At 37.2% G+C, this 12,469-nt stretch overlaps 1 protein-coding gene across 11 annotated transcripts in view; it reads right to left on the bottom strand.

Annotated features, from left to right (window-relative positions):
• Positions 1 to 12,469, bottom strand: part of bcas3 (BCAS3 microtubule associated cell migration factor) — a 1,025,650-nt gene that overhangs the window by 976,161 nt on the left and 37,020 nt on the right. For all 11 annotated transcript variants that reach the window (XM_077541215.1, XM_077541214.1, XM_077541217.1 and 8 more), the window contains 4 exons: positions 11,352 to 11,424; positions 8,925 to 9,032; positions 8,770 to 8,846; positions 583 to 659 (listed from right to left, as the gene is read on the bottom strand). In XM_077541215.1, the coding sequence (XP_077397341.1) occupies positions 583 to 659; positions 8,770 to 8,846; positions 8,925 to 9,032; positions 11,352 to 11,424 (335 nt within the window). The remainder of the gene's footprint in view (positions 1 to 582; positions 660 to 8,769; positions 8,847 to 8,924; positions 9,033 to 11,351; positions 11,425 to 12,469) is intronic.

Below are 12,469 nucleotides of genomic sequence, written 5' to 3'. Positions count from 1 at the left end.
TGTTTCGCTGGATTATTGTTCACTGTTCCTGTGTACAGTTTTCTTAGTTTCTGCCTCTCAATGTGAATAAATAGATAAAATCTTATTTGCGTCTGCGCTTTGGGATCCAACCCTTCAGCACACAACAGGCACGGGGAGAACATGCAAACTCCACCCAGGAAGGCCAAAGCCTGGACTCGAGGCGGAAATGCTAACCAGTCAGCCACTGTGCCGCCCTCAATGCAGATCATGCACATGTTTTTTGGAAATGTCAAATAATACACTATTTGATGCAGGGTACTAAAAGAGATAAAAAATGGAAGAAATGGAACATATACAAGGACTTAAATGGCGATGCACATGGTCAATATGAGAAGTAGACTGTGAATTCAGCAAAGTGGCTCCCCCTGCTCATGTTTAAGGTTTGTTTGTATTTTATATACACAATAATGTTCTGTGTTCAAAAAGAAAATACAAATTGAATTGAAAAAAAAGCAAATGTGTGGCAAAGCATTCGGCGTGTGTACATTATTTTTTTGTAACATTATGAAAACAGCAATACCATGGATCATTTTGGTAATGTGTGTCTGCATGTCAGATTACCTTGTTTTCAGCATAAGCTAGCCAGCGACTTCCCAGTGCTATTGGATTGAGATATGGCCCAGGGCAGGGATAACAACCTGAAACACCCAAATCAAATCCATTTCTATTTTTTACAAGAACCATGAATTAAAAGAAGAAAACGTGTTGGGATATTGTATAAAAGGTTGTAGAAATCAAGAAAGTTAATCAAATACCAAGAGAGAGACTGTGAGAGTTCAAGATTGTTAATAGTAAAATAAAAGGTAAACAGTAGGGATGCACGATAATACTATTTTCAACCGATACCGGTAAACAAATAATTTAGAAAGTGCCGATGTCGATAACCGATAAGTAAGCCGATAATTGTTTGCAAAATTAACTTAAATACAAATACTTTCGAGTCCTCCTATAAGTCGAATTATTGCAAACTTGACCACACGTACTCAGCAATCTTCCACTCAACACTAGTTACTTTACTGATTACTTGGTTTTAAAAGTAACTAAATTGCGTTACTGATTACTTGATTTTAAAAGTAACTAAATTAGATTAAAAGTTACTTTTTTAGTTACTTTCAGCAGCTTCTGATAACACCATCGCAACATAAAAATAATGCGGTAGAAACGGAGTTCCAAATACTTTATTGAAAGTGCATTTTTAACATGAAAATAAAGTTTTTTTTATGAAAAAAAAGGCAGTCTCTCTTGACTTCTTGTAACGTAAATACTTTTTATAAAACAAAAAATAAAAATCTATCCAGGTTGAAAATGAAAATGTTTTTTTTTTCTCTTCAAAATAAGGATCGGGAAAACAAAAGGTTGATAATTTAATGTTAAATATAAATATTTAACCTTTAGACAGACACCAACACAATTAAACAGAATATGTGCACATTGTGAAGTATTTCAGAAACATAAATTTAGTTTTGTTTTTTGGGCTGTCGGTCATTTTGAGTTTGATGACATAATCGCGGGCACGTCTCACTTCTCCTATCTGCTGCTCATGCTGGGTTGTAGACATTGACAGGGATCCACAAACTGAGAAATGAGGTACTTGCAGTATGCTTTTAGCATAGCTGGTGTGTTGGCTGTGGGACATACCTGTGTCGTTTGAATCCATGCATTGGATCGTCACGGGAGTTATTCTTTTTGGCTCGCGTGCAGTACCAACGCCGGACCGGGACATACAAGTACACTGAGAGGACTCAATAGACCATGGGAAATACCGGCTTCTGCTAACTGTCTCCAGTTGCATGTTGTCACTCGTTGTGCGCGCACGCGCCGTGTCCCCCCCAAAAAATGGTGCGTAAAGTCTTTGCATTATGTTTACAACATCCGGGGAATGAAGCGTCTCTGAGCGCTACTTTGCTAGCTCTCTGTAAACACAGAAGTAGCTTGAATAGTGATGCTACTGAAATGTAAACAAAACAAGTAGAGCACGGCGCAGAACTTGTTATGAAAACCATAAAGCCTCACTCGCAACCGATTCACAGCCACGCGATATCCGGTCCACAGCTTTACAAGCAATGTATCTAAGGATTCCCGGCGGATTTTGTATCGGTTGACAAGTCTGCTACCGATACGGTCGTTTAGCTCCTCTTGACGAACGATGGTTCGGTCGAATCGGTTTTTTGTTCCACCCCTACTAGTCTGAAAACGTGACTTGTCTGACATCACTCCCCCGGCGAGAGGGCGGAGACGACCACATCCCATAATGCTTCACGGACCAGTTGAGGATGGAAAAAAAATATTTTTTTTTACCACTTTTATGGTCCATAATGTACACTTTTTTTGTTGCGTTGTGTGCCTGTTGGTTAATAAAAATAGTAGTAAAAGTATCATCACTTTTGTTTTGAATGTGCAAATCATTCACAACCAGACCATGGCTGAATTCAGTGTGGTGATCAATGACTTCCGCCTCATCTTCGTAGTTAGCGGCAGTTGTTTGTGACTGTTACAACAGTGAGATATTTTGCCTTCTTCATGAAAATGTGGAGTAACGCATTGAATCTCTGGACAGTAACTTTAATCAGACTACTTTGTAGAATAAAGTAACGCGTTAGACTACTAGTTACTTTGGAAAGCAATTTTTTTCTCCACATAAGACCACATAAGGGGGTTGCAGTGCCCCATAAACCAAAGCACCATCCATGAGATTTCCTGTGGGACATGGTCTAATGCCTTCTTGAATATCACAAAGCGCTTGTAAACTGGTTGGGAAAGCTCTTGTGCACTGTCCAGGACCCTACTGAGTGTAATGCTATGGGTAAATCGGACACAAACTGAACTATTCTTGTGACATTACATTGAAAGACAATGCCGTTCGAATAGACATGTACAAATCCCCCAAATCAAACAGCGCCAGAACTCCTCTCAACAGATAAATGCAATGAATTTGCCTGCTACTTTAGTGAAAAAGTACAAGCCATCAGGTCAAACATTGTTACAAACCAGCAAAATAACAAAACGATGCTGCACTTAAAATCACCTAGGAATAATTTAATTACCATGACAGAATTTGACTCAGTGGATCAAAATACTGTAGTAGACTTGGTTCAGCAATTGAAACCTTCCACGAGCTGTCTTGACACAATTCCATCTGGCTTTTTCAAAACCATTGTGAAATCTGTTCAGATCGATTTACAACAAATAATTAATTGCTCACTTCAATCAGGTGAACTTCCTAAATGTCTGAAAGTAGCCGCCGTCAAGCCCATTCTAAAAAAGAGAACACTGGATGTCTCCCTGCTAGCAAATTATAGACCAATCGCAAACCTTCCCTTCGTAACTAAAATAGTTGAAAAAGTGGTTTTTAATCAACTCAGCAATTTTTTGAGCTTAAACGGATTTTTGGATAAATTCCAGTCAGGTTTCCGACCTCATCACAGTACAGAAACAGCTCTGATTAAAGTACTGAATGATATAAGATTGAGCACTGATGCAGGGAAGGTATCAGTGCTCGTCTTGTTGGACCTCAGTGCAGCATTTGACACGATTGATCATAATATACTGTTAGACAGGCTGGAAACTTGGGTGGGGTTAAATGGAACAGTCCTTAAATGGTTCAGGTCCTATTTGGAGGAAAGGAGTTACTTTGTGACCATTGGAAATTTTGAATCTGATCGAAAGGCCATGATATGTGGGGTCCCTCAAGGGTCAGTCCTTGGACCCCTGTTGTTCAGTCTGTATATGTTACCTTTGGGTCAAATGCTTCAGAACACCGATGTTGACTATCATAGTTATGCGGATGACACACAACTGTATTTATCTATGTCCCCAAATGACAGCAGTTCTATTAACGCATTGTGTCATTCTCTAGAGCAAGTTAACAACTGGATGAACCAAAATTTCCTTCAGCTGAACGAAAACAAAACGGAGCTCATTGTTTTCGGCAATAAAGAAAAGAGGATTGCTGTTAAAAAACAGCTTGAGTCACTGTCTTTAGAAACTAAAGACCAAGTTCGAAATCTTGGGGTATTAATAGACTCAGATCTGACCTTCAGCAATCATATTAAATTTATCACTAAAACAGCCTTTTACCAGCTGAAAAACATATCCAGACTGAAGGACTGCATGCTTCAAGCAGACCAAGAGAAGCTTATCCATGCTTTTATCTCAAGCAGACTAGATTACTGTAACGGTCTTCTGACTGGACTCTCTCAAAAGAACATGAGACAATTGCAGCTCATTCAGAACGCTGCAGCTCGAGTTCTGACCAAAACAAAGAGATCAGAACATATTACTCCAGTACTTAAGGATTTACACTGGCTCCCTGTCAGCTGTAGAATCGATTTTAAAGTTCTGCTACTCGTCTATGAATCACTAAATGGTTTGGGTCCTGAATATATCCAAGAAATGCTGATTGAGTACAAGCCCAGCAGGGCTCTGAGATCTACAGACTTGGGCCAACTAGTGGAACCCAGAGTTCGAAGCAAACATGGTGAAGCTGCATTTAGCTATTATGCTGCACACAGATGGAATAGGCTACCAACAGAAGTGAAGTCAGCCCCGAGTGTAAATGCTTTCAAATCCAGGTTAAAAACTTTGCTTTTTTCTTATACCTTTGATTAGGGACTTTTAAACAGCTTTAATTAAGTGTTTTTTTTTAATTATTATTTTTATTTGTATTTTTATTTTTATTTTTATTTTTATTTTTTATTTTTATTTTTATCATTATCATTTTAAACTTCCTTATGTTAATTTTTTTAAAGTTTGTTGAATAATGTTTTAAGATTGTTAGTTTGTAACCTATTGTCATTTATTTTTCTTCCTCTGAATGTTAACTACTGTTTCTTGATGCTTATGTGTTGTCTTTCCTCGTGTAAAGCACATTGAGTTGCCTTGTGTATGAAATGTGCTATACAAATAAACTTGCCTTGCCTTGCCTTACAAATGATTGACATTGTGCTCCCACTCTTGCGAGGTGGAAAGCCGAATGCAGTGAACAGTTTGCCAAATGTTGGTGTATTTTACCTCTCAATCAATCAGCAAGTTAGCATTAGCATGCCAAGTTAGCATTAGCATTAATATGCTAACTTAGCGTTAGCGTGCTAATTTAACATTTGCATGCTAAGATAGCATCAGAATTAGCATTCTAAGCTAGCATTAGCATTTGAAGCTAGCATTAGCATGATAAGCTAGCATTATCATTAGCAAGCTAACTTAACATTAGCAATAGCATGTTAACGTAGCATTAGCATAATCATGCTAACTTAGCATTAGCAAAAGCATACTAAGCTAGCATTAGCATGCTAAGCTAGCATTAATATTAGCAAGCTAACTTAACATTAGCATGATAGCATGATTAGCATGATTAGCAATAGCATGCTAACTGACCATTAGCATTAACATGCTAACTTAGCCTTAGAATGCTAACTTAGCATTAGAATTAGCATGCTAAGCTAACATTAGCATTTTAAGATAGCATTAGCATGCTAACTTGGAATTTCCATTAGCATGCTAACTTAGCATTGGCATTAGCTAGCATTAGCAATCTAACTTAACATTAGCAATAGCATGCTAACGTAGCATTTCATTAGGGGTGGGAGAAAAACTCGATATCGCAATATATTGTTGCACTCTCTGTTGCAATAAATTATCGATACACTGACGGTAGATATCGATGTAATGTGTCCAGTTGTGCAGTGTTATGTTCTAAATGTTTATGCACTTTAATTTGTCTCACTTTACAATGTTTACAGTTAAAAGTCTAAGAGGCAGTGAGGCACTATGCAGAACTTTGTACATTGTACAAAGTTTTGGCATTGAATAAATGCATAATTAGACATTTTCCTTTTTATGGGCATTTGTTGGCTTTTTCAGTCACATATCGTGATATATTGCTAAAAAAAAATCATAGATATCGTGTATCGTGATATTATCGATATCTTGAGCCAAACATTGTCACAGTATCGAATCGTGGTTTACCCATATCGTCCCACCCCTAATTACCATACTGCGGAACCAAAAGGACGACCACATAGGTATGTCGCATTGTGCGACAAGACAAGCAAAAACTCTGAAATGCTAGACTTTGGTCATGATGGTCGTGAAGCATTCCCGGACACTAGGCGACCAATCGTTGAACGGTGTCACACTACACGGTGACACTCCGTCAAGACAACTCTAAATCGTTAACAACATGCCCCATTTGTCTGCGAGACATCTGTCGGGCAAAAATCAGGCTATTTTCTTGTCGTCTAACCAAGGCATAAGATAACTCAAACTCAACAAATGAAAAACAGCAGCCCTCTGCAGGAGGTTTGACTGTGGACACTCATGGTCCAGGCCACAGGGGCACACTGAGGGTCTGCATTTGCGCACTGCGGCTGCTCACAGTGTGGAAAGAACGATAAGGCCATGTTGAAATGTTTTCAAGTTCCAGAAGGTCCAGTGGCTACTGTGCAAAGTATTATTTAAAAAGGTGTTTGCCTTTCTGACTTTCTGCACTGCAGAAAATTCAAGGACATGCCCGTAAGACAAAAGTGACACCTGAGCTGGCCAGGTGCATAGCGAGAGAGGTGAAAAAGAATTGAAGGATCGCCATCAAGGCCATATTGGTGAATGTTACAATTGATGATTTCAACTTCTAAAATGCAAAATGAATAATAAATCAACAAACAGGCTGCATTCATACAGTAATGTGAGCAGACCTGAACAGCTTTAGGACCTGGGGGAAATTTATGCACACTTGAAACTGTCGCATGGAATTACATTAAATATACGCCCATTGCAAGTGAAGCCAAAAAGCATCCATCTCATTTGTAAGTCCGTAAAGCAGGCCACCTGCTTCAGCGCTTTCCTTTCCACAACAAGGATTTAAAAAGCGGATTAATCCACCAGGATTGTAATTTTGTCACAACGTGACACGGGATTATAGTTAAAATCTTTTTTTAAGATACAGCTATAAATTGAAAAATATTAACATAGTTTTAATAGTCGCTGTTTCATCATCTTTGTCTGTCTGCCTGAAGAGCGAGCTGCTCTCATATTAATGTCCAATTGGAACTCAATAGTTTACAGCTGCTTTAACCACGTGCACTGTGAATAACAGATAATAGACCGATATATAATAGACCGATATATAATAGACCGATATATATATATATATATATATATATATATATATATATATATATATATATATATATATATATATATATATATATATATATATATATATATATAATATATATATATATATATATATATATATATATATATATATTCCACCGTGCAAGTACCCCAAAGTGGCCCGGGCTGTGAGGGCCCCTTTTAGCTGCTCTAGTCCTTATTATTGGTAGGGATGGGTACCTTTCACATTTGAACCGGTACTGTTCCAATTCTCAGTACCCGGGAATGGATACCGGTACTCAACGGTACCAATTTTCTGTACTTTTTTAGTCTTTTTTTTTTTTCCCCTCTTTCTTTGTTTTTTATGTTATTTATTTATTTGGGTGATAATAAATGTTCATTATTGTTTAACAGTAATATCGTTTTACAAATATATTTCACAATTACTTTTTAATGTATAAAACTTGACAAATAAGAAACGTGAAAAAATAAATAAACAAATTAGTCACTGAGGTATAATAAAAAATCAAGGTATAACTTTACAATTACTGAAGTATAATTAATTAGGGCTGTCACTAACGACTTTTTTTAAAATCGACTCGACTTCTCATATTTTTAACGACTAATCGACTTTATTACTTATATATATATATATATATATATATATATATATATATATATATATATATATATATATATATATATATATATAGAACGTGTTGAATTGAGTGGATAATCTGTATATAAAATCCATTGTTCCTTATATTTCCTGTACAATAATAGTCTTCAATTTAGTCTAACTGCGGTGCACCCGCACGCAGCCACGCACATACACACAACTTATTCATGCCCTTCCCTTCATTTCAGTGTTGTATGGTCATTAAAACACAGGCGATGGTGGTTGTTTGTTTGTTAGTTGTTTGACGTGACCAGCAACTGATCACCGAGTGTTATTTTGTCACGGCGATGGGATATTTATTTATTTATTTTTTGCCACGCCGAGGGTATTTATTTATTTATTTTTAACGCCGAGGGGAACAAGCTCTTCTTTCGCAACCAAGATGACGTGGCTTTGCGATTCAAGCCGTGTTTGTGAGGGGGGTTATTCTGTCACGGTGAGTAGAAAAATGGAAAAACTTTGCCTATGTTGCCGTGAAACGCTAAGCCAACTCCCAGTGCAATGTGTTTGACTCGCCAAAACCGCCATCACGACGCCGCAGCGAACTGGTCGTGCACATTTGTGTTATTCATGTCATGTACGCTTGTGAATGTCAATAAGCAATCGTGGTATTCACAGCAGGCCAAGAATTTTCGTTCCGAGTGTTCCCGGGTAGTGGTTGAGGTAATGTTTGTTTAGTCTATTTGTGTATAAGTAATTAATTTACAGTAATTTGTACATTTAAGGTGTTTTTATTTTAACATCTACTTGGAAGTGAAAAGTGATATTGTTTTCTACTGTTGTTACAGTTTCACCTTCTTTACCATCATTAAACCTGTGGACCAGAGCAGCGTCTTCAGAGTGAGGAGTGTTCTCACTTTTGTGATATAATGTATATAATATTAGTTAAGACAGAGTATTGTTGAAATTATACATCAACAGCTGAAAGTCTTTCAAAGATAAGCAATAAAGTTTCTTACTTGTAACAAAAAACTTCTTGGTTAAGGTGCAGCTGTCAAATGCAGCAATCTTCTCTTGTAGGCTGACGGCAAGAATACTGTAAAAGAGAGTTTATTAATAAAGTGGATAACAAGTTCATAACATTAAATAAAAAAAATAAATTGATGCAACCTACTGCTTGTTACAATGAAGATCATAAATCTGGGTCTTGAACTGAATTGATTTGACTAGTTCCCCTGTCTTGAGTGAATACAGGTCAGCACAACAGTAAGGGAGGCTTGTTCTGAAAATACGGAAGAAAAGCAATAGATAAGACACGGTAGACAGTCAGTTCGTATGGAATATAGAAGGTTTGTTGTTGTTGTTGCTGATAATGTATGGAAACATTCCACTATGACCATGGGTGGAGTGGCAATTTGGAAATTCAAGACAAAACGACTGGACTGTTCCAGGCCAACCTGGTCCAGCGTTTTTTTTTTTTCGATTAAAAATATTTTTTGTTGTTTTTAAAAAGCCTGAATTCTTATTTATCGATATCTTCAAATGGTTGCACGGCCTTTTTTTTTTTTTCCTCACATACGCCAATGTCAGTAGCTTTTTTACAGGAGCTCATGTTTTCATCATGTGACAATAATGAGCCAATCATCTTGTATGTTTACCTTCCTCCAAAGTTTTGAAAACTGACTGAAAAAAATAGTTTATTTCAAAAATGAGAGGACTAGTACTTTGCTATTCTTTCAAAAATCTTTTGTCTCATATGTTACAAGGCCGTGGTTTTAACAACATGAAGCAGCACTTCAAAACAAAAGACAAATCCTACGAACATAAATTTAACCCTGTGGCCAGAACGCAAAAGATAAATGAACTATGAGCTCAGTATAGCAGACCTACACGACTGAAGATCAAAAGAATGATTGTTTTGGATAGTGCGGTGTGACGTTGCGGTCGTAAAGGAAGGTATTGAAAATAATAGTAATTAGCGAAATCTATGGAGTCAGAATCATGCCAAAACACCATAAACACACAAAATGTTATCTACGCACACAAAACCAGAGGTAGGAGTAAGTCATTGTTTTGCAAGTCACAAGTAAGTCTCGAGTCTTTGCCCTCAAGTCCCGAGTCAAGTCCCAAGTCAAGACTGACAAGTCCGAGTCAAGATTGACGAGTCTCAAGTGAGTCACAAGTCCTACAATTTGAGTAGGCAGGGTACACCCAACCAGTTACAGAAAGTTATACCGTATTTATTTATTTTTAATACTGAAATACATCTCAGTGCAACTTAAGGCACATTCCCTTTGTTTAAACATGGAGAGTGGATTACAAAGTAGCCTAGGTCCACAATATTGAAAACAATACGAGAAGCAAGCGAGCCAAGGAACAGCTGTCACTGTTGCTAGCCAGGCTGAGGCACCCGATGCTAACTCTAATAGCTAGCTACTAGCCACAAACACCGGAGACTTGTACTGTATCATACAATGACGGCGTAATTAACTTGTGGGTTCTTCACGTCCTAAATTAGTTATTTAATATACTTTCGGGTTGGCATTATGCTAATGATGGTAGAAAATATGTAATTTCAATAAAAACGTTGATAATGCAAGCCGAAATGTCAATAGGAAGTAGTCAAGCTTGCGTTCATGCCTCCATGCAGGCCTACTTCAAAGTAAAATTCACCAAGGCTGTTGCATTGGTGTCAATGTATTATTTGGTCAGCTTTATTTTGAAGTTTGCCTTAGCGTAGGCGCAGTGTTTGCGGCATATTTAGAAAAATGCTACAGTATATAAACCAATTTATTTGTTATATGGCAGTAGCAGTGGCGAGCGGTGACTTTTTGTAGTGGACATGTTGAAGACTCATAATAAATTTGTTGTCTAGTAGTGATTAATCTGCGTTAACATATAATTAATGCAATATTTTTTGTGATTAATTAATTAGCCATTACAACAGGTATAATTAGTTACATTATTCTCTGCCTGGCCTCGGCAAACTTGGTTCCCGCTTCCACACGGTCGGGTGGCCTCGCCATTCCGATTGAAGTGTTTACATGACGCTCATTTGGATTAACAAAAGGAATATACCACCCCTGTGATTCCGAATGAAATTCCATTCGGATTCAGCCTTTTCATTCCAACGGAGGTGTTTATATGGAGAATTTTCATTCCGTTTGGCCGTTCGGATTCATTCTCATCGGAATGCATGGCTCCATGTAAACTCGGCTAGTGGTTTGTTATAAAATGATCAGCTCTGCAACAGTGTTGGGCTGTCACCATCAAAGAGCGCAGTCCTTTAGCGGTGATAGCTGCATTACTATTAGCAATGCTAGCAGCATTAGTAGCAATACACTAGCGGTTTATTTCGAAGTTGTCCTTCTCACTGCTTCTTACCGTCATGAACAATTGTTACTGCAACTGTCTTGTTGAAATTGTATGCTAAATAAGTGGCATAAAAAAATGCCTTGGAAAAAAAGAAAAAACAAAAATCTTGAGCTTTGTAACGACAAGATATCTCATGGCTTTCTAATCCTGCTAGATTTCATAGTATGAGAAGTTAAAATTAGCCTTATAATGGGAAAATATAGGCAAGCAAGAAATGTATACTCACCCTGAGGACCCTGTGCTTTTGCAAACTCCTAGCAAAGGTCTCTTGTCGGAAAAAACGTCCACCTTCAGAGGACCTGAAAAAGAAGATGAATTGGAATTTGTTTGCCACACAAGTATGTCTAAGTATATATGCGTAGAATTGAAAGTTCTTGCCAAAACTGATTTGATTGTTTTTTGAAGGAATTGTTTAGTGGTTAAATAATCTTGGGATTCAAGGTTTCCTGCGCCTCAACCTTGTTTTATGGCACCTTGGCATTTTCAAACCACCTCCGGGATCAATATGCCACACAATGACCCTTCTAAGTTATATACAATCATAAACTTGGAGTCTGAACCTATATTTTCTAATACAGCGACTATCGTGGTATAGTATTGATTAAAATGATTGATTGCTGCTATTTTGTTTTTGACTACACTCAATAACTTATGATGACATTCAGGTTTTTCCCTAATGGTTTTATATGTGCAATTTCTAGAGGAATTGCATGTGAATGCTGAAAGCTCAACGCTCATATTTGAATGCATGTGGGGCTGCTAAACAATTGGACAATGACTATTATATGAAATCGAATTTTTTATGGATCACCGTAATTACCGCTTCAGTCAGGGTTGATGGTAGAGCACCTGTTACCTGTGCATGCTTAAACTTTCTTAATAAATATAAAAAAATATATTTAAAAAAATAAAAAATATGGGGATAGCTGTTCACTATACGTTTTATCCAATTCTCCCGGAATTGTACTACCAATGAAAAGGCTTCTATCATCGGTTGAAAGGAGGACCCCGCCCACACAAGACAGAAAAAGATTTGCAACCAAAAAAGATTCGCAACCAAAAACAGATCCGCAACCAAAAAACAGATTTGCAACCAAAAGTCAGCTGTTGCAAACAAAACCAAAAAACTTGCTTGCAAAAGTTTTTATTTTAATACAAATCCATTAATTTTGTTTGAAATGTTTTTTTGTTTTTTTTTTGCAAATTTTTTTTAATTTTAAAACCCTTTTTTGTTTGATTGAAATTTATTTGAGGTTGCAAATCCCCTTTTGTTTGATTGGATTTTTTTTTTTGATTGAAAATAAAGACACAAATTTCTCTCCATAGTTTTCTGGCGTCTTCCAC

Source organism: Festucalex cinctus, chromosome 13, assembly GCF_051991245.1.
Source record: "Festucalex cinctus isolate MCC-2025b chromosome 13, RoL_Fcin_1.0, whole genome shotgun sequence".
NCBI lineage: Eukaryota > Metazoa > Chordata > Actinopteri > Syngnathiformes > Syngnathidae > Festucalex > Festucalex cinctus.
This window is presented reverse-complemented; position numbering and strand designations above follow the sequence as displayed.